The sequence below is a fragment of the Perissodus microlepis genome, chromosome 15, assembly GCF_051167445.1.
Source record: "Perissodus microlepis isolate ML-2025 ecotype Zambia chromosome 15, ASM5116744v1, whole genome shotgun sequence".
Classification (NCBI taxonomy): Eukaryota; Metazoa; Chordata; class Actinopteri; order Cichliformes; family Cichlidae; genus Perissodus; species Perissodus microlepis.
Genome location: NC_140475.1, coordinates 9708267 through 9728797, shown reverse-complemented (window position 1 = coordinate 9728797; position 20531 = coordinate 9708267). Strand labels below are relative to the sequence as shown.

The window sequence follows — 20531 nt, the reverse complement described above, 5'->3', positions numbered from 1 at the left end:
TAAGAGAAAGTTTCCAATCAGAAAGCCTCATTCATAGACAGTGTATACGCAGATGGTGGGCAATATTTTGAGTATCTGATATCTTAATCTTAATATCTGAGTCACAAGAAGCTTTTGATGGCCCTGCGAGGGGACGATGATACCCAGAGCCACAGGGTCCCTGCCAACACAAATCCTGCTCCCCTCCACCCCCCACAATCCTTTGCTTCTGAGAAGAGGAGGGGGTGGAAGTAGATGAGTGGGTTGATGAGAGGCTGAACAGGCCGGAGGAGGGACACACAGGCGCCATGGCGATCCCTAAGACAACTTATCTCGTCTCTCACAATGATAGCGCCTGTCAAAATAACTGCCAAGATACACAGCCAGGCAGGAACTGGTTAACTCGCAGGCCGGCCAATCACGAGGGCCTTCTCGCTGGGGTCCCACCTTAGAGGGCTCTCTGGGACCACAAGCAAACGTTATCTCTGTCTCATTGCTCACTAATAACTCAGACAGGTTGGGTTTAACTTGGCAAAAGCTTTATTGTGGGAATGGCAGGAAACAAAGCCATTAAGTTTAAAACCAAATGTACGTTGAATCAAATACCAATATGTCTGAGAAATTAATATAGGTTGAAGACACCTTGAACATTGATAGTGACTTTGATGTAAAATGAAGACAAATTAAACCTTAGGGAAGACATTGTTTTAGTCTGTAAGAATTTTTATAATATGATACTATATAGCTGCCATTTTCCTACTTTTGAAGACTTGTGCCATTTATTGTGAAGTGTCGCCACCTAGTGGCACAGTTTCTAGTGGGTGGCAAAATAAAATGTACATCTCGTGCAATTACAGGCATTAGAGACGTCTGTGAAAGTATTTTTTGCTCTAACAAGAGAAGGATCCCCTTTCCATGTATATTATAAAGAAAGATTACATTATCTGTGTAACCAATACACGAAATAAATTATACTGGAACGTTAAGTTTTCTTCAGAGAAAACGAAAAGTATCTGTTCCCTGACCGGGAATCGAACCCGGGCCGCGGCGGTGAGAGCGCCGAATCCTAACCACTAGACCACCAGGGAGAGATGGCAATAGTCGGAGGTCTGTACGTTTTGTCGTCAACACGGTACCATGATTCGAGGTAAAGTTATGATAATATACGACAGACAACCTAGTCTCCAGCCTAGTTAAATATTGCTAACACAACTTACCAAGAGCCAATTGGAGGTGAGCTGTCTGTGCTATATGTATACATATATATTGTTTTTTATTTTTTCCACTCGTTGTATATTGTTTTCTTTTCTTTACTTTTGCACCTTTGTGGTCCAGCTACCCAATTTCGCTGTGCAAGAAACCGCACAATGACAATAAAAAGCTCCAAGTCTCTAGTCTAAGCTTTACCGCGCACGCGACACAAGAGGGCGTTGTAAGTGGGAGGAGGCGTTTCCATGTTGGAGGATGCATACAAGGTATGTGGGAAATTTTAGGTACCTGTTTTTATGTCAAATATAAGCGTTTCGAGGCGTCGTTGCAAATCCGTGCTTGGCGTGAGAGGTTTATCTGGATGCATGAACAGGTATGCGCTATTTTAAGAAAGCGAATTTGCTTAATGAACGACAAATATATTCTTATTCTCACCACCAGGTTGCTATTGTCTTGTAAACAAAGTGGCTAACTAGCATCGTTAGCATCAGCTGTCTTGTCAGCTGGAGCACCTTTCACTTCTCCCGCGTTTGTTTGTTTGGTTTAAGCACATCAGGGATATCTTTTCTCGTTGTTGCCCTGTAAAAAGAGGCCAAAAGCTGTCGAGCGGAACCATTTATGGAGGATTTCAAATCATGCAGGCTGCTAAAAACTGAGAATGTGGCTAAATGGGATCGTAACGTTGCTTCGGATTGAGCTTTCCCTCAGTGGTTAGCCTCTCACCTGTTATGTAACGCCTTTAGGCTACACGTGGATGAACTGCTATACGTAAAGCCGCTAAACTGTGCTACATACTACAAATATTAGTTTCGCTTTTATTTAACTCCACGGCGTTGAAGCTAGCCGGTAACTTGATACAACCATAATGCTTTGACTCTTTACATCAGCTGCTGAGAATAGACTTTATATTAAGTAGTAAAACAACCGTTTACAGTGTTTCCGTTAACCAGATGCAGGTGTGATTGTGTTTTGTAGCCGAGCGCTCCATTTTCCACCCTCTTAGGGTTATTGTCAGCTGACTGAGCTGACATGCCTATTATGGGATGCTTTCATCGCCATCCACTTAAGCTGATGGGGCTTCGCGATCGGTTATTGGGCTCTTGCAGTGCACTGAGCGTTGCTGAATGAAGAGATTAATCCGGTTTCTTCTTCACTCTGCAGGACAAGAAAGACGTGTGAGAGGTGATCTTCCCAGCCTTGTGTCTCCGCGCTTGGATACACACACTGCGTACGGATGTAAGAAGGTGGTTGTTTGTATGGATGCACGTAAATACATGCAGATTTAGGACCCTGGCCTGATGGAAAAGAGAGACAGGAAGCCTGGATATTTTGCCAGGTAAGGGACTCTAGTTTTTAATGCAGCTGTCATCTTAAGATTTGCATTTATTTTTTACCTCCTAAAATCGGCCTCTCATTTGTTGTGAATCACCATGTTTGGTGCTCAATGAGTCGATGTAATTATGTAATGTTGATGTAATGTTTTTTGCTGAACAATAATGATTTACCCATAGTTAATCACTACAAAGAAGCACACCCATCCCTTTGTGTTTAAAGGCTCAGGGAACAGAAGCTATGAAAATCTTTACGTGAGAATGATAGGTTGAAGGTGTTGGAAACTTTCAAATCTGTGAAAAAGCTTAATGAGAAAATAGTTTCTTTATCCCCTCTTTGTGGATTTAATGTAACTTAACTAATATCTTTATTTTTCCTCTTTGTTTTATTGTCGAGGTTGTCTTTTGGAAGGCATGTGATAGTGAGATGTCCCTTCACACACTGAATAAACTAGTGCCACGGTCCACTCTGTGGCCTGGGTTTAAAGCTGTGACTTAGCATGGTTGATTGATTGTAGACACCTGTGCCCTTGCTGGAGTAATGAACCTTGCTCAGCTGGTATGTACTGTGCTGTGAAGAAGGCACAAGCTGGTGCTCTTGGAAATTTTTAATGGTTCAGTTGAGTCATAGAAATCCAATAAAGATAATGTAACTCTTAGTCTGATTTCCAGCTGCACGGTTTTTATTCTAAGATTCTCCCAGGGTAGCTCTGCATGATTCATATGTCAATATAACCCTTATTTATCTCATACTGGGCTTTGGTGCAGTTACTGCTTTCTTTGAGACCACCCTCCTTTAAAGCCGGCTTTTGCATGATTGGAAAGTTTGAGAAGCAGCTGCTCATAGCCAGAAATGCACCCCGGAGGTGATCATGTTAGGGTATTGTATGTGTTCCTTGATATCGCAGAGCACCTGAGTCAAACAATATTTTTAAAAAATAAATGTTTTTTGCTATGATGCACTCCTACAGCCCAGCCGTCTCTCTAACATGATGCCATCTATCACTACAAATCACTGTGCTCCTCTATTTCAGTGTAAACACAGCAGTGAAAGGCATTTTAATTATGTTGTGGATTTAACTATACAAGCTATCATGTGATGCTTTTTTTTTTTTTTTTTTCTTGTGAGGATAAACTAGTGGTTCTCAAACTTTACAAGGATATAAGTTGATCTGAAGCAGCTACTGATTTATTTCCTTTAGAATTTATTTATTATTTAATATAAATGGCAGTCATGCATCACACGTGGGCCCGTGGCCTGCTGACGTAGTGTCAACTTTAGTAACAGATTTTTGACACCGTGTGAAACATGATATGAGGAAATGTGTGGAAAGAGGCTTACTGCAGTTGCGGTGTATAAAGTGACAAGAAATCTGCAGGTTGTCAACACCTGCTTTCGCGGATGTCGGAACAAATGAGGTGTGTCATCGAACTGCATGGCCGATTTAAGATGGGTAAACATTATTTTGCGGGTGTACTGCTGTGCACTGAGGCTCACTTGCTGCTGGAAAACCCACACTGCACAATACTGCTCTTATTCTGCCTTGTCTAACCTGTTCTGCAAAACAGTCTTCTCATAGTGTAGAAAACATAAACCTTGTATTTTCTTTTCTTTTTTAAAAACCCTTACAAACATGTAAACTAATGCATATGGAAGGTAAAACAATTAAATGCTTCTGTCATTGGATATACAGTAAAATATAAAAACTGTTTAATCTTGTGTATATGAGGTCATGCTTTATAGCTTAGTGAGCTTAATTCCTTCTTATGGCTCACGTTACTCACTAAGACTACACAGACAGTCTAGTGCGATCCAGCAATTTGTCATGTGTGTATTTCTTTTTCTTTTTTCCCCCCATATGATTAGGTTATGTTGGAAATATTATATTATGGAGAAAAATGACTGTCATCACAATCCAGGCAGCCTCTAATTATTAGGTAGACAGCATATTAGATGTTAATAGGGGTTGCAGGCTTCAAACTGCTCCTGCAGAGACACTGTGCAGTAGCACTGGTGCCTGTTTGTACAGAAAGTAGAACAAAAATAAGCGTTATCATCTAACACGGCCACTCCTGTAATGCGTATCTCTTCGGCTGCTTTGTGCCGCCTCGCTTCCTGACAAATAGAACAAAGGTCAATGTGAGGTGCACAGTATTAACCAGCCACGGTACAAATGTCAGATTGGAAACGAAGATCAGTAAATTAAAATGCTGGTGGAATGGAACCAAATCCAGGCCTGCCTTCATAATGTGGCACTTCACAGTTTTGTTTCCAAGCAATCCAAAACAAATTGAATTGAGGCATTATGAGGATATGAAGGCGGGATAACTTTAATATCGGCAAAAATTCCATCAAAGTTATTATTAGTCTTGTTAAATATCACAAGGTCTGGTATAGATATATGAAAGAATATGGCACAACTGTGCATAAATAGTCACACAAAGAGGCTCATATCAACTTATGTTACTAAAGTAACTGTTACTTTATTCTTACCAGTCAGACTTTAATTGCTTTTTGAGAAAATCCACACACTGATGACCATATTTTCCTTTACACTATAAACTGCTTTGTGGCTTTTTTCTTTTTTTTAAAAAAAAGAAAAAAAGGTGGTGTATTTGCACTAGTAGTAGTTTTTCCTAATGCATCTTTTGTTTCAGACTGTCTCACTTGAAGCATTTTAATTTGCATTAACCTATACAAAAAGTGTTATGAAGTTTGATCAATAGAAGGAGGCCTTCTGCTCTCTGGAAGGTTTCATTGCTGCTCTAGATACAAAACAAAATAATTCCTGAATGCCCTTAAAAAAATAAAAAGTAGAGCAGAGCTCAAGGTTTTCAACAAGCTAACATATAGACTGGCTGTGTCCACACTGGGCCAGATCCATAGACTGAAGCCGTATTTGCCGCATGTTTGAGGGATATGAAAATTAATATTATTAGTAGTTGTGTGTCTGTGTTATGCAAGGGTAGTTGTTGTTGTTCATGCCCTCTTTCATGTGTTTGAGTGAGCCGGATTGGAGTCTTTGCTGTGCCAATTCTGGCCCTCGGGCCTTATGTTTCACATTGCTGCTTTAAATCATTTTGCATTTGTTTGAATGTTCATTATCTTCATTGCTTATACTATACAATAAACCATAATTTGTCCATTCTCATTACTAACTTTAAAACATCCTGGAGTCTGTTTTGTGTTTAATTTTCTTTTTATTATGGTAGGAAGCAGTCAATGTTTAGAAACTCAAGAGGAGGATAAGAAGGGTTAAAGAGGAGATGAAGATGATGTAAAGATGAAGGCTGTGATGGAGAGCACTGAGAAATGCCCCTGAGTGAAACAGATGGCGTGCTGTTGAGAAATGCATCAGCAGATTCTTGAGTCCGCAAGCAGATGTGCGCCTGAGCTCTGTCTGGCTGCTGACTTATCGACCCAAACTTTCCTTTCCATTAAAGCACTTGAACACTTAAGTCGAGCCTTTTGCTTTTTCTCGTTTGCCCAGATTGTGCAGAGCAGCCTAACCACTCTCCCTCAATGCCTGTGACGAATCAGTTTGGTGCTGTCTTTTCTTAAAGTACTTAAGCTCTCAGCACGCCTCTGAGAGCCAGCATAATCCTTAAGTGTACAGCTAACCTGTGATTTCACTGCACTGCAGTGGCCCCCTTTAATGCACCCCAACACAATCTGGAGGCGGTGTACTTGATTCCCTTACCTATTAATGATTAAAGAGGGAGAAAAGGCAGTGTCACAAAACAGCTGAAGCAGCAAAGTAAATGGAGAGAAAAGTTGCTGCTCATTATTAAAAACTTATTGCAGCACCTCTGACAGAAGGAATTAACAGTTAAAGTCTGCTGCATTGTCGATGCTAGAAAAGAAGTGTGGGCTCCCTGGTCATTACACATTATTCTGGAGCTATTCTTCTAGATTATTCAGTAAACCTGATATCTGAAACAGAAGTTCTGAAGGGTTTAATTTATTATTTCCTCTGCAAGCTAGCAGAATACTTTAAGTTAAGGACATGGTTTTAACTGTAGGATTTAAATTCACCATGTTTCTACTTGATCTACCCCCCGGGGCATCTCATCAGGCTGAAGAGGCGGAAACAGCTCAGGGGGAGCCAAACAGAGAAGACTGTGAATGAACAGAATCCGGAAATCATCTCCTGTCCCGACATTCCAAATGACAGTGACGCCAACAAAAAGGCAGAGCTACAGAGAGCGACAGGAAAGCCAGGTAAGATGGTGACAACACACATTTCAAAGTTGCTTCTCTGAATGTTGGAATATACCCTAAATCTAAGTGGCTGCTTTTCCTGTTGAAAATGGTGGATGGTCATGTCAAACAAGGCAAACATTTCAAATGAGAAGGTCATTGTATACGCAAGTAATCCATGTAACGCAAAAGCTCTAAAGAGGCATCCTTAATATCGGCATCTTGTGAACGCAGAAGCCTCACCCACCTGCTGGCCAAACCCTGGCCAATCAGATGAAAGTTGGCTTAAAGGGAGAAGAGTTAATAGTTTCGGACTATGAATGGGCTCAGATGGCACCGATACACAGTAAAAGACGAGGAGTCCAAGAATACAAATATGGAGTTGGAACATAGCATTTTAGTTACCCTCTGATAACATAAAGACTGAATAATTTAACATAAAGACTGTGCAGGCTGTGTGCACATCTCTGCTTGGGATAGTTGTGTTGGGAGAATAAGATTGCTGATCTTAAGCCCTTTACGCACTGAACACGTACAATCTGTGAATATTTCATGCGTTAAAAATATTTTTCGGACTCTCTGGCAGCTGTTCACGAGGGCCACGTCATTTCGCTGGAGGAATTTGCAGCGCTTTTTGTTTTGTTTTATGTTTTTTAAACCAAGCACAAATTATACCAAACAGATCTGACCAGACAGATGCATCTGACAGCAAGTGCACTCATGGCTCGAAACACACACACAGAGAATGATTATACAGTGATGGGGAAATGATATAATAATACTGTTTTACCTCAGGCACACAGCTAGACACTGCTCCAGGTCAGTCGGCTCTCTGAAATGATTTCTCTGCCTCCTCAGATGTGTTCCCAACTCTGCCAGCAATGGCTCAAACGACCCCACTGACATCCTGAAATATGTACGAAAGCAGCCGTGACACTGCTTTAAGTCAGCTGTGCCCTGCCGTGACAATTAGATAAACCTAAAATTTCAGTTTCTTCCCTTTCTTTCGAGACATCAGCTCATCGTGGCTTGATGTCAACTCGATTGATTTTATTTATATTTTTTCTACAGTGCAAACGCAACATGTTCATTGTGTATGTGCATCACACTACAAGTGCAAATCTGAAAAATTCGTAATTTTGTGTGGGGGGTTTCTTTTTTTTTTTTGCAATGCACTTAGTATACAATGGCCTTTAACCTTCTCAGTAATGTTTATCATCTAATGCCCTTCATCAGAATCAGTGTCAATTTATTTAGAAATTGGTGGCTGTAGAGCAGGTCGGCCACTAATCAGAAGGTCGGTGGTTCGATCCCAGGCTGCCTCCTGGCTGCATGCCAAATATCCTTGGGCAAGATACTAACCCCATGTTTGCCTACTGGTGGTGGTCAGAGGGCCCGGTGGCGCCTGTGTCCGGCAGCCTCGCCTCTGTCAGTGCGCCCCAGGGTGGCTGTGGCTACAATGTAGCTTGCTATCGCCAGTGTGTGAATGTGTGTGTGAATGGGTGAATGACTGAATGTAGTGTAAATGTCAGCTTTACAGTTGAATAACAAAATCTTATATGGAGGAAGTTAAACTTTCCCTTGCTTTTACTAATCATAATTTGATTTGCATTTTTCCAGCAGCTTTCAGAACTTATTTTTAAAACTAGAGTTGTTTTACACTTGCAATATACACTGATTAATCTCTGTGAGGATCCTCTGTGGTAAAACAACCTCAGCAGTTTTAAACGGGAAGTTGCATAACCTTTATCCTGTTCTAGTATACCGTTAAAGATGATATTCAGTACTCTGTATTCACAATGTCATTTAGTACTAAGATTTGACGCTACTCTTGGAAAGATGTCATTATTGATAAACAATATTGTGCCACCCATCATTTCTTTATATTTTGCTGGGTAATCTTGAGGTCCAGGCTCTCAGGAGGCCAGTCCATGACTGACGGTGATCCATTGTATGATTTAATTTTCAGGTATGCTTTTACTGCAATAAAAGTGTGTTTAGGATCAGTATCGTGCTGAAAAAGATTTTAAACCCAAAATTTTAAATTTATAAGTCGTTCTGTAAGACCTGTCACTGATTTTCGGTCGGGTACAGAAATGACCCTTGCACTGAGGCTCTGATGAGGCTTCAGTGAACAGTAGATGTATCAACTGTAGATTCAAGTAAAGAAATTGAACCAAATTGTTTTTGCAACAGGCTGTTAGAAACAGAGTGCCTAAGATCAAATTTAAAACTGGTTCTTTAATTAGTCTTCTATGTGTAGGCACAACAATGGTTCATTCCATGAATTAGGTGTCGTTTTATGCTTAAATAATCCAAAGATCATTGCTAAGTTTAAAAGATTAAAAAAAAATCCTCTCAAAATGGTCAAGTGCAAGGACAGGAGTGAAAACAAATAGAAAAAGCAAGAAGTATCTGAAGAAAAACTGAAAGACCTTCAGAAAGCCTGAAAAACTATTGTTCAAGCCCACTGAAAAGATTATGAGGTCTGGCTGTTTGGAAGCAATATTGAAAGCGGGGTGATTTAAGGCTTTTTTTCCCCCCTAAATTTAATGAGCATCAAACTTTTTTGCATGGTTGAGGTAAGCTTCTTATTAAATTATTATTGAGTCATTAAAATGACTCAGTTGAATTGTCGTTGGTGTGGCTTTTAAAATATGCCAATCAAAAAGTTGTGGTTGTTAATATTATTTTAACCAAATAAAACAATATTTAATAAGTGTGTACACTACAGATTTTATTACAAGACATCCTGTGGGCCAACATTGTCTTGTGTAGAAACCCATTATGACTTTCAAAACAAAAAGTGACCATTGCAACCATTATGGACAGTGCATGTCATGCTAGCATGTTTTGCTGGGTTTCTTTGGCTGTGAAAGAGCAGTGATAACTCCTGTCACAAGTTCAGTGGGTCAGCCAGCTGTAAAAAGCCATTTCTATTATAATACATAGTGCAAATGTGGTATTCTTTAGTGTAAAGGGCAAGAAATACACACAAACAAACTGTTATGTCCCATTGACTAAAAGTCCTGCACAGTATAATATCAGTCACAGCCTGGTACAGGCTCGGTGAATAAAGTGACAGCGGCCTTTTCTTTGATGCTCTGTACAGTAAAAAGAAGCAGACGCAGCTGGAGTCTGGCCGGCTAATGCTTACTCATGCCCTCTGTATCCATGGTGGGGGCGGCAGTATAATGAGGCAGTCAGGGAGTGGAGCACTAATAGCCTGTGCTTTCCCGGCAGGAAGAAACTGCTGACTGTGGACCTTCTCTGCTACAAGAGTCAGATTATGTGTGTGTATATACAATAACCACTTCAGTGTTTGTAGTGTTTTGAGGCTGGATAATGATAGGGGATGAGCAGCTGGTACTGAATCACAGTCAGACGACTAAAGGCTTTTTAGAGGGTCTCTCCCCCCCCCCCCTTTTTTTTTTTTTTTTCTTTTCTTTCCTTTTTTTTAACCCCAACCCCTGAAACATTGCTTTTTTTTTATTAACACAATTAACCCATTTATAAGACCTATATAACCCATTTATATAGCTCTTATAAGAACTTTTTTCCTAATCATACTGTTATTTTACAGTCGTCCTTAGTCTACAGTCCTCTTTCTGTTCTGTTCTGTCAGATGATGGATGTAAAGTTACCAACAAGGCAAAGATGGAAAAGACAAGGCCGCCGGGGACAGTGGAGTTCGTTGTGAGTAACATCTTTTTTCTTTTTCTTTTTTTTTCTTTTAAGTAAGATGCTGTAGACTTGCAAGGGAAGAGATAGAAAATTTCCGTTGTGTAGTATTTTGAGCTGTTTGCATTTAAAATGTCTCACATTTTACAGAGGAGATGATTTGTGTTACAGGTGGGACGTGATGATTCCCTCAACAGCATCGCACTCAAGTTCAACATCACACCAAATAAACTGGTCCAGTTGAACAAGCTGTTTTCTCGCAGCGTCTACCCCGGGCAGGTGAGAAAGCTGTGACACTAAGCATCAACTGGATAATGCGTTAGAGCGGGTTTTCCACTAATTTCCACAAAGGAACACTTTGAAAACGCATATCTTGAAAGGGGTAGGGCGGCGATATCGGCTATACTGATGTGGACTAGGAATGAAAAGAATCTTCATCGTTTGATGGAAATGAAAATTATCACTGAAGCTTAAAAGCAGATATACAAGTTTAGCCCATTTATTATGTCATGCTGCTTTTTTCCCCTGTTCATTACTGATCATCTAACTATTGGTTATCCGTTATTACTACAGAAACTGTTTGTCCCTGATATGACTCAGTCAGAAACTGAACTCAAATCTCCGACTTCCTCTGATCCCATCGCTAAAAACGTGTCAGAGAAGTCATCACAAGTAAGTCAAACAATATTCATTATATTACTTGGAGTACTGTGTTCATACACAGGACTTCAGCATGAACCAAAAAAGCTAATTTAGCCTCTATCATGTGACATACCATACACCCCGAGATAAGTATTCCAAATTACAGAACCTTTACCCGTATTGTGGCCACTTAAGGACAAAAAGATTGTTAAAGGGTATTTGAAGGTTTTGGTAGCATGTGCTTAAAATGCACTGTAAGATGTGTATTTATAACTACATTTGCTTAAATTAGTTATACTTGAGGTAATTCTTGAATTACAGTCTTGTGCATAAGTCTTGAGCTGCTCCACTTTCTTTTTTTCTTTTCTTTATATTTTGCTTCCAAGAAGTCAGTGTAACCCTGGTTACCCTTAATTAATAACAGTAAAGACAATATCACTGGGTCGGCAGTAGTGCGAGGCGTAAAGATCAGCAATGAAAAGCAACACCACAGTAAACTTTGCACAAGAATGCGTATTTGTATTTGCAGTACATCTGTCATACAGCAATTTATAATACAGACTTTCTTAATAAGAAAGTCCTTTCTAAAGTCTTTCAAGTTATCAAGATGTTTTCAAGCTGCTTTTTCACCCTATTGCAGTTCAGACACTTATACCTGACCATTCAGATGAATGTTTTTGTTTAGTTTTTTTAAGCCTCTTAACTCTGTGACCTGTACATCATTCAAGCATAAAAAGGCACCTAGCTCAAGCGATTAACCAGTGTTGTCTACACACAAGAGAAGTTAGCAAAGTTATATCTTTAGGCACTCTGTTACTAGCAGTCTAGTGCAAAAACATGTAATTTGTTCTGATTTCCTTGGTTGAATCAGTTTTAAAGGTATAAAGATAGTAACTTTGTGACAAGGTGACTCCCAAAGACCTGTTAGCAGAAAGCTTACCATATCTCAGCATGGTGTGCAGTGTGAGATTTGAGGAAAATGGACAAGTGGAGGACTAAAAGTGACAGGCCTAAAACACTATCAACAGCAGATGAACAAGTTGCAAAGTCGTGCAAAATGAAGACTTGGTCTGAATAGACTCCATGTGTGAGTGGCCGGAGTGATGGGGGTTACTCAGACCATGGCTCTGCTGGGTTGTGGGGGGTTGGTGTCTGAGGGGAAGGGGCTGTTTGTGAGTCTGGAGGTGTGAGACTTGAATGACCTGAGGTATCAACCGGAGGGCAGCATGTCAAACAGGTCGTGGGCGGGGCACAATGGGTCACCTGTGATGGCCTTGGTTTTCCTGAGACGGGAAGATCTGCCAATGGCTTCCAGGGGTGACAGAAGGAAGTCAATAATTTTGGGAGGCAGAGTTTTTGAGGAGTGGTAGAAGACCAGCAGCAGCTTCTGGTCCAAGTTATGTTTCCTCAGGACATGGAAGTGCAGTCTTTACCAAGACGTTGGTGTTGTGGGTCCAGGTGAGGTTGGTAGAGATGTGAGTGCCCAGAAAACCTTGAGAAACCTGAAGGCGAAGACGGATCCCACCTATACTCCATTTATAATTAGAAGGGAGTGGACCTGTCTGTTCCTCCAGAAGTCCATTATGAATTCTTTTGTCTTAAGGACGCTCAGCTTCACATTATTTTCTAAACACCAGCGGGACAAGTTCTCTACCTCCGCCCTGTACACTGTCTGATCTCCTTTAGGGATCAGCCCAATGTCATCGGCATACTTGACAATGAGGTTGGTTGGGTGGATTGATGTGCAGTCTTATGTGTACTGGGCGTAAAGTAGGAGGCTGAGAACACAGCCCTGCAGGGATCCAGTGCTGAGTAACATTTGGGGTTCTGGTCACCTAGTCAGACTGATTTGAGGCCAGTTGGTGAAAAAAGGTGGTCACACCAAATATTGACTCATTAGAATTGTACAAACTGTGTTCTTGACTTATGTACAGTATATCCTTATGTTTGCACATTTCAATAACTTTGCTGCACCTATTAATCATTTTCCTTTTAAAATATAATGAAATGAGAGGTGGTTCAAGACTTGTGCACAGTAATGTCTTCATTATTATTTTGGGGTCTGTTTAAACGTCAGGTAGAATGCTTGAGAACTCGCTTTCATCAGCAGGAGTGAATCCAGTCTTTATTTTACATGTTGTTGGGTTTTGTTTTGTTTTGTTTTTTTCTCAGATTTTGTTCCAAATGTTCTGCACAGTGACTTCCACCTTATTCTGAAAGCTGCTGTTTAACTATTGTCAAACAAATGTGAAAACCTTTGAAACAAGCCGTACTAAATAAAAGCACAACATTGATCTCTCTGATCTCTGCCTTTCAACATCTTTCAGTATGGCGTTCCAAACTGTAGGTCAGCAACGGCCCTTCGCCGCGAGCTCTCCCCAAGCTCTGAGGATGAGAGTCCGTTAACGGTCAAATTCATAAAAATGAGCTGCAAGTACTTCACCGATGGCATGGTAAGAAGGAAAATTCATACTGGAACAAGCAGAAATGTCCAAACTGGTGAATTATTGCATCTCCTGTATGAAGTTATAAGTAAGACTTATTTTAATTTTTTATAATTCCACACTGGGGGAAATTTCCTTGTTACAGCAGCACAAGGGACAGTAAGAAAAGGGGAATTAAAGATGTACTAGAAAACAATGGTGTACAAAACAAGACAAAATACTACACTATATACAGATGGTTACTATATAAAGTAAAATGCAATTTGGAAACATCAATATTTAGTTTTGTCTTTGATCAAATTGTCACCATCTTGCTGCCTCTTTGTGCGTTTTGATTTTCCAGGGTGTTGTTGGAGGCGTGTTAATTGTGACGCCCAACAACATCATGTTTGATCCGCACAAGTCGGACCCCCTGGTGATCGAGCACGGCTGTGAGGAATACGGCCTCATCTGCCCGATGGGGGAGGTCGTCTCTGTAGCGCTGTACGACGACGTGTCGCGCATGAAGCTCAAGGACGCTCTGCCATCGTAAGACCTCTCTCCGTGTCACTTGCCACATTTCCTCCTTCGCTAACCGTTCCTCTCAACTCGATTCTTATTCCTCCTTTTTTGTTCCTCCTTCCCGTTTCTGTTTTATGAGAAATAAACTGCAAACTAAGATATTACAAGCCCTTCAAGCTTTTCAACGTGTTTCCTAACATGCTCCTGAGATTGTCATCTTAGCTTTGTTTCACTCTTTCCTCCATAGCTGTTAATCAAAACTCTCTCCAGTGCAAGATCAGACTTTTTACTTTCCCATTTTCACCTTTTTTGTTCTGTTTAAGTTTTATGTTGCTGTTTCACATCACATTTACTACTTTTAAGTTGTATACCACATTAATTTCTGTTGGGCATTTTTCTTTTTTCTTTTGTTTTCCCTTTTTTTTTTTTTTTTTTTCTTTTCTTTCCCCGCAATTCTGTTTGTTTGTTTTTTCCTCATTCTTGATTGCGGTGTGTGTGTGTGTGTGTGGTGCCACACCGTGAACTCACAGAGACCTACCCCAGGATCTGTGTCCTGTGTACAGGCCTGGAGAGTGGGAACAGCTGCCATCAGAGCAGGAACTAAACCCCTTCAGTCGCTATGAAGCTCTGAATCCCAAACAACCAATAGTTCTGGATGACATTGAATCAACCCTTTCTGAAACTGGTAGGATATGAAGTTTGTGTTTGTGGTCCACTTGTGGTTGCTTTTTTGTCTGCTTTTATGGTTAACACAAGCTACTTTTCATTAGCTAACCCATTAATGAAAGGCAGCTTGCGAATCTTGAAATCTAAACCTGAGACCAAATATTAATTTATTTTCAACGATGCTCAGTTGACATTAAAAGGCTCAAAGTGTGGGGAAAAAAAAAATACAAAATTCCCCACACCACCAGCACCATCCTAAACTGTTGACACAAGGCAGGATGGATACACGGTATCGTATTGATTACACCAAATTCTGACCCTGCCATGCAAAAGAAATTGAGATTGGAAAAATGTTGCCTGGTCTGATCAGTCTCCAGTCTTTTGCTGAGCTTGTTTGTCTCTTTTTAGCTGACAGGAGTAGCACCAGGTGTGGTCTTCTGCTGCTGTAGCTCCTGGCTTCAAAGATGCGTGGCCATTCTCCTAAAGACATTTTCATTTTCACCCAGAGAACTGCTGCTCATTGGATACTTTCTTTTTTCATTCGCCGTAAACCCAAGAGAGTGTCTATATGCCTATGTGAACTGAGCCTCTACCATGTGATTGGTTTTTTAGATATTTTCTAATCAGCAAATTAAGGATGTTATTACCCGTACTGCTTTACTAATGTTGAAGTATAAGGAGGGGGGTTGTAGTTGGGGCATTTGACACTGATTTCTAAAATTTCTGACATATGCTAAATTTAATCAAAACCTGTTTTGATAACAGTGAGTACAGTGGGCGAGCAGACGGAGAAGTCTCCATCAGATGAAGGCTTTACCGAGCTGGAGCCAACTGTCAACGGGAGCACAGACGAGGCAGAGGGGACATCCTGCAGAACACTCGACAGAGACCAACATGAACTCCTAGGACAGAGTCCAGGCCAGGGAGACCATAAGAACCAAACTCAAGGGAAGCTGGATGATGAGGAAGACGAAGGTGTTGCTCAGAACACCTCCATCGAGGATGGAGAGTCGATACTGTCCTCCTCAGAGGCTGAAAAACAGGGTGACTTGCATAATAAACCTACAAACCAGATGGTAACTGAAACCAAAGACGCAAACTGTGAAGGAACTGAAAAGCTGCTAAACGGTGTTGATGATAAAATAACAAGTGCATCAGTGGACCAAATCAGGAGGCAAAGTCTGAAGCAGGCTTCAGAGGTTGATGAGAAGTCTGGTCCAGACAGACCAGCAGAGGAGGACGAACTCAGTGAGGAGGAGAGGCAGAAGAAAACTTATGAGTTGGAGATGAAATCCTGGCTACTGAAGAGAATGCAAGCTCCAATAGAAGGTACAAGATTTCAGACTTCGATGGGACTAAAATAAAGTTTCAGCATGAATTAGCTAAACTCTTTATTTTCTCCATACCTTGCAGACATGCTTTTCTCATCAGAGGAGAAGAGCAAAAACCCACCAATGTTCCTCTGCTTCAAAGTTGGGAAGCCAATGCGGAAGTCCTTTGCCACCTGCATGACCTCTAGCCCCGCCCACTCATTCGGGGGCCGGGAAAAGCATCCAGAATATTGGTTTGCTGTGCCACAGGAAAGGTATATTTAAATGTTTTATATAATCCTGGTGCCAGTTAAATGCTGCAAAAATAACTGTGATGTAAGCTGTGTTGAAGGGGCATTGGTTTACTAATGGTATATTTGCGGCTACACTAGTCGGCAGTCTCCTGATTTCGTGTGTGTGTGTGTGTGTGTGTGTGTGTGTGTGTGTGTGTGTGTGTGTGTGTGTGTGTGGTAGGGTGGACGATCTGTATGCCTTCTTCGTTCAGTGGTCCCCAGACGTGTACGGGAAGGAGGCTCGAGAGCAGGGCTTCGTTGTGGTGGAGAAGGATGAGCTGGACATGATTGATAATTTCTTCAGCGACCCTGCATCTTGCAGCTGGGAGGTATGCTCGGGCCTCCAGCTTACCTCACCTCATCTATTTTCTTTTTCAAGCTAACACTACAGTGGTGTGTTTGCCTTTTTCAGCATTTTAAAAGCACCTTTGTCTTGCAATCATTTCTGTTCCGTTTGTGCACTTGTGCGCTAGATCATCACCCTTGATGAGGCTAAACGTAGGCAGAGTTTTGGCAGTATCGATGGAGACTTCTCTATGGATGCACTGCCCATGTTCATTGATACAAGTGATCTGCTGCAGGATACACACATTGAGAAGGTAATCTTCAAATATCCAGACATGCAGCTGCTTTCTGAACACTTTAACATCTCACTTGGTGAAAGGAATTTAAGGAAATTCAATTTTCAGGGCTAATGGTGTGTATGTTTCCCCAGCTGGCCTGTCGTTTGCCTGCCCGTGTGCAGGGCTATCCATGGAGACTGGCCTACAGCACAGAGAAACATGGGACCAGTCTGAAGACTCTGTATAGGAACCTTGCAGATGTTGACAGTCCTGTGCTGCTGGTCATCAAAGACATGGATAACCAGGTAGACATAGTCATCATGGATGTGAAGTGTTTAATAACTGTGAGCTTTAGGAACGTGACATCAGCATTAGGTGAACAGAATATGAGACATCGGGAGGTGAATAACTTGTTGTAAACAGATGGTTTGACTCCTAAGCACAGTGTTGTTGGCTTGTGTTTTATTGCCTGTATAGATTCATATCTGTTAACCCTCAAGCTGACAGTGACAGTCACATCATCTTAGCGTTTTAAAACCAAACCAGTGGACACTGCATGCTCATATGGTTTAGAGCTACTGAGTCTATAAAGTCAGCAGAAGAGTGTTTGATGAGGTCATAGTTTTTACTTCCACTTCATTTTGAAACAAGGGGCCCCCTGCTGGTCAATATAAAGAGTGCAGTTTAAGGCATTACTGCATCACTCTGTTACTTTCCAGACTTTGCCTATCTTCTTATATGGTTTAACACTTTACGCAGGCCACCTGGAGTTATTTTATAACTTTGGGTGTAAAATTACAAAATAATTCTCATCTTTCAGGAACCATTTGAATTTTCTCTTTTGCCCAAAATGCTTGAGGAGTTATAATAATGAGAAGCACACATGGGAAAAATCTAGGCGGAGCTGGTTTTTCTGTCTGCATTCAGACCGCAGTACCTTGTGAATGATTTGTGCTATTGCGATGCACCAAATTTCTCCATGAAGCTCGTCTGCTCTGCTTTTCGAAGCATTTGATTTTTGTGGGTTAAGACTAATTTCAAATGTACTAATTTGATTTATGCTATGGCCTGAGAGAGTGGAATCTGTGTGGTTATTAGTCGTAAGGAAACTTGATTTCAAATCTAATCTGACTCTCGTCACAGATCTTTGGGGCATTTTCAACTCATCCTTTCAGAGTGAGCGAGCACTGCTATGGCACAGGAGAGACCTTCCTCTACAGCTTCTGTCCTGAAATCAAGGTTTGCGTCCAATCAGTTCACAAGCTCACTCTGGTTATTTCACCCTTAATCACTAAAAAGATCTCAGTAGTGGCTGTGCTGCTTTGCTACTTGCTTTCAGGTGTACCGCTGGACAGGGGAGAATTCCTACTTTGTGAAAGGCAATACCGATTCACTGCAGATGGGAGGAGGAGGGTATGTACAGCTACCTTAGTTTCAATTCAAGCATCAAGTTGTCTCAATAATCTAAATCCTTGGGACAGAAGAGTAGAGACAGAGGGTTTGATAGTTGTCAGTAATCAGCACTGCCTTCCTCTGCAGTGGTCAGCTGGGTCTGTGGCTGGACGCCGAGCTGTACCGAGGGACCACCACCAAATGTGCCACCTTTAACAACCAGCCACTGTCCTCCCAGCAGGACTTTAACATCCACAGTCTGGAGGTCTGGACCTTCGAGTAAACCCATCTTCTCAAACTACATTCACTCTCCCTAAAACCTTTAACATCACCCATTTCTATTATGCACCACTTGGAGGCAAACCTAGCTACCCACAAATGACGCTAAATGTTATGTGAGTGAAGTTCAGAAGCCCCTCGTGGAGCCATGTTGACCGCCGGCCGCGCTGTGTCTTCTGTAACCTGTTTTTTGAAGTGGGTGTGTTCAGCAGGTAGGCTGGCGAGTTTGTCTGGGTCACCGTCCGTTCAGAGGTGAAGATGTAAGAAAATGTTTTTTGCTCTTGGTTTATTGGCTGCCTTAGACATCAGACAAAGCCTCCAGCTTCCCCCAGCATGCAGACTGCCTTACCACCATAAGCTTGTGAGGAGAGATTGAAGGTGAGGATAGCTGCTTTTTGTCTTTTTCTCTTTGTTTGTTTTGACCCATGTTGCTGTGAGGGCTAAAGAAGCCAATCTGCTGACGATACTATTGAGGTGATCCCTATAAGAGCTGATTTTTAAGTCTGTGTGAAGGAAAAAGGAGTCCAACAATACCACATGTCTCTTTGTTAATAAATAATTGTTAATATAATTTGTATTTTGGCGAATGTACAGATGTGTGTACTGAAAATATTTAGTGGCTTTTTTTTTTTTTTGCTTTTTTTTCTTTTTTTTTTTTTTTTTTCTTTCAAATGTTCAAATCACTCGCCATCAAATTCAGTTTGGCTGGAATTGTTTACAGTGAAAGAGTTCACTTTCTGTGAAGGACGTCTTGCGAACGCTGTCTTTATCTTTTTATTTTGAGTTTTTTCAAATGAGTGAATTCCTCACAACTGCGCACAATGTTGGCATTCCCTGTGTCCAGTCCAAAAACCGCTGAAGGAGCCAGGAAACACTTGCAGTGACCAAATATGTTCTGTTTAATTAAATAATTTCATATTTGTCGTGCGCTCGTCTTATTTTATAAATATATTTTTGCATTCTGTTTTTACAAAGAATGTTTGCTTTATTTTTACTTTTTTTCCTTTTCTCTCTGTTGACTTTTGCCAGTATTGAATTCCTGCCTCTAAATAAGTAATGTAGACTCTTATTTGTGGTCTGTGTTGTTCAGAGACTTGCAGACTGTAGAAGTTTAACATGATGTCACTTTGCACTGCAGGATAAATTGACGGCCCGTGCTGTGTTGTACCCTGAAGCTTTTCTACAATGTAAAATTGTTACTGAATGTCACTACAGGAGGGAATCCAGCCTCCTTAAAAAGGGATGGGAAAGGGATACACTTTTTTTTTTTTTTTTTTTTTTTTCTCCTTGCACATTGATATGCCACTAACTAAACAATCAGATCTACTAACACAGGATGAAAATGTCCATTTGCGCCCTCTGTATCTGACACAGGCTTGTAGTGCATGAATATGCAATACTGCAAACGTCTGACATCACTGACAACGATCCCTGCCGTACTAGTCACTATAACGCTGGTTAGCGCTTCATGTTAAATTGAGCTTGGTTGTCGTCGGCTGTTCAGTGTTGTAGCTGTGAAGTATTATTTCTTGTGAATCCAAAACTGCTGTGTTCTGTGATATCATGATCTATTTATTGTGTTGTCACTGCAACTACATTTAAAATTAAATAAATGTTAAATATATACAAATAAAATATTGGCAGTGTGTGGTTTATATCTTCCACCTCTTCAACAATCAGTGATTATTAAAGAAGATGAAACACTTGGAGCTTTTCAAGCTTGTGTCATGTTTTAGACTCATTCTCATCCTAATCACACACTATGTATTAAAACACAATATTAACCATAATTGTTTTAGTCGTACCTTTTTGGATTGCAGTTTAAGAATTCTCAATTATTTGCTAGGTCAGAAGCAGCTTTTTGGAAGTCAGTCATAATTTACATTGTGTTAAACATTCTTTAAGAATTGTGAATATTAAAATAAAATTATGTTGAAATACAGTCCCGATCAAAAGTTTAAGACAACCTGAAAATGGCAAAAAAAATCCTATTTTGCATGGTTGGGTGGATAATAACACTGCTTCACTGCAGCAACATCA

At 40.8% G+C, this 20531-nt stretch overlaps 1 protein-coding gene and 1 non-coding gene across 4 annotated transcripts; one reads left to right on the top strand and one right to left on the bottom strand.

The window, feature by feature from the left end:
* Positions 1 to 995: 995 nt before the first annotated feature.
* On the bottom strand, positions 996 to 1067 carry trnae-cuc (transfer RNA glutamic acid (anticodon CUC)). Its single transcript has one exon. It is a non-coding gene; the product is annotated as a tRNA-Glu (tRNA).
* Positions 1068 to 1375: 308 nt separating this feature from the next.
* Positions 1376 to 20126, top strand: ncoa7b (nuclear receptor coactivator 7b). Of its 3 annotated transcripts, none has more exons than XM_084953232.1 (17): positions 1376 to 1454; positions 2350 to 2524; positions 6596 to 6741; positions 10346 to 10416; positions 10573 to 10680; positions 10975 to 11073; positions 13371 to 13496; positions 13831 to 14015; positions 14552 to 14673; positions 15420 to 15983; positions 16068 to 16239; positions 16439 to 16586; positions 16731 to 16856; positions 16973 to 17125; positions 17964 to 18059; positions 18160 to 18233; positions 18360 to 20126. In XM_084953232.1, exons 2-17 carry the CDS (start codon positions 2487 to 2489, stop codon positions 18493 to 18495), a joined length of 2364 nt encoding a protein of 787 aa, XP_084809358.1. In that variant the 5' UTR covers positions 1376 to 1454; positions 2350 to 2486; the 3' UTR covers positions 18496 to 20126. The 3 variants fall into 3 exon arrangements, with proteins under 3 accessions (XP_084809358.1, XP_084809356.1, XP_084809357.1); XM_084953230.1 differs by having other exon boundaries at positions 14519 to 14673; XM_084953231.1 differs by lacking the exon at positions 1376 to 1454 and adding an exon at positions 1455 to 1561 and having other exon boundaries at positions 14519 to 14673.
* The last annotated feature ends 405 nt before the right edge of the window (positions 20127 to 20531 follow it).

What these genes read in the sequence shown, in the direction of transcription:
- ncoa7b (XM_084953230.1), top strand. Translation starts at nt 2,487, where the DNA reads ATGGAAAAGAGAGACAGGAAGCCTGGATATTTTGCCAG. An exon ending in GCAGCGTCTACCCCGGGCAG is followed by an intron (nt 10,681 to 10,974) that starts GTGAGAAAGCTG and finishes TTATTACTACAG; the next exon opens with AAACTGTTTGTCCCTGATAT. An exon ending in TCAAAGACATGGATAACCAG is followed by an intron (nt 17,126 to 17,963) that starts GTAGACATAGTC and finishes CTCTCGTCACAG; the next exon opens with ATCTTTGGGGCATTTTCAAC.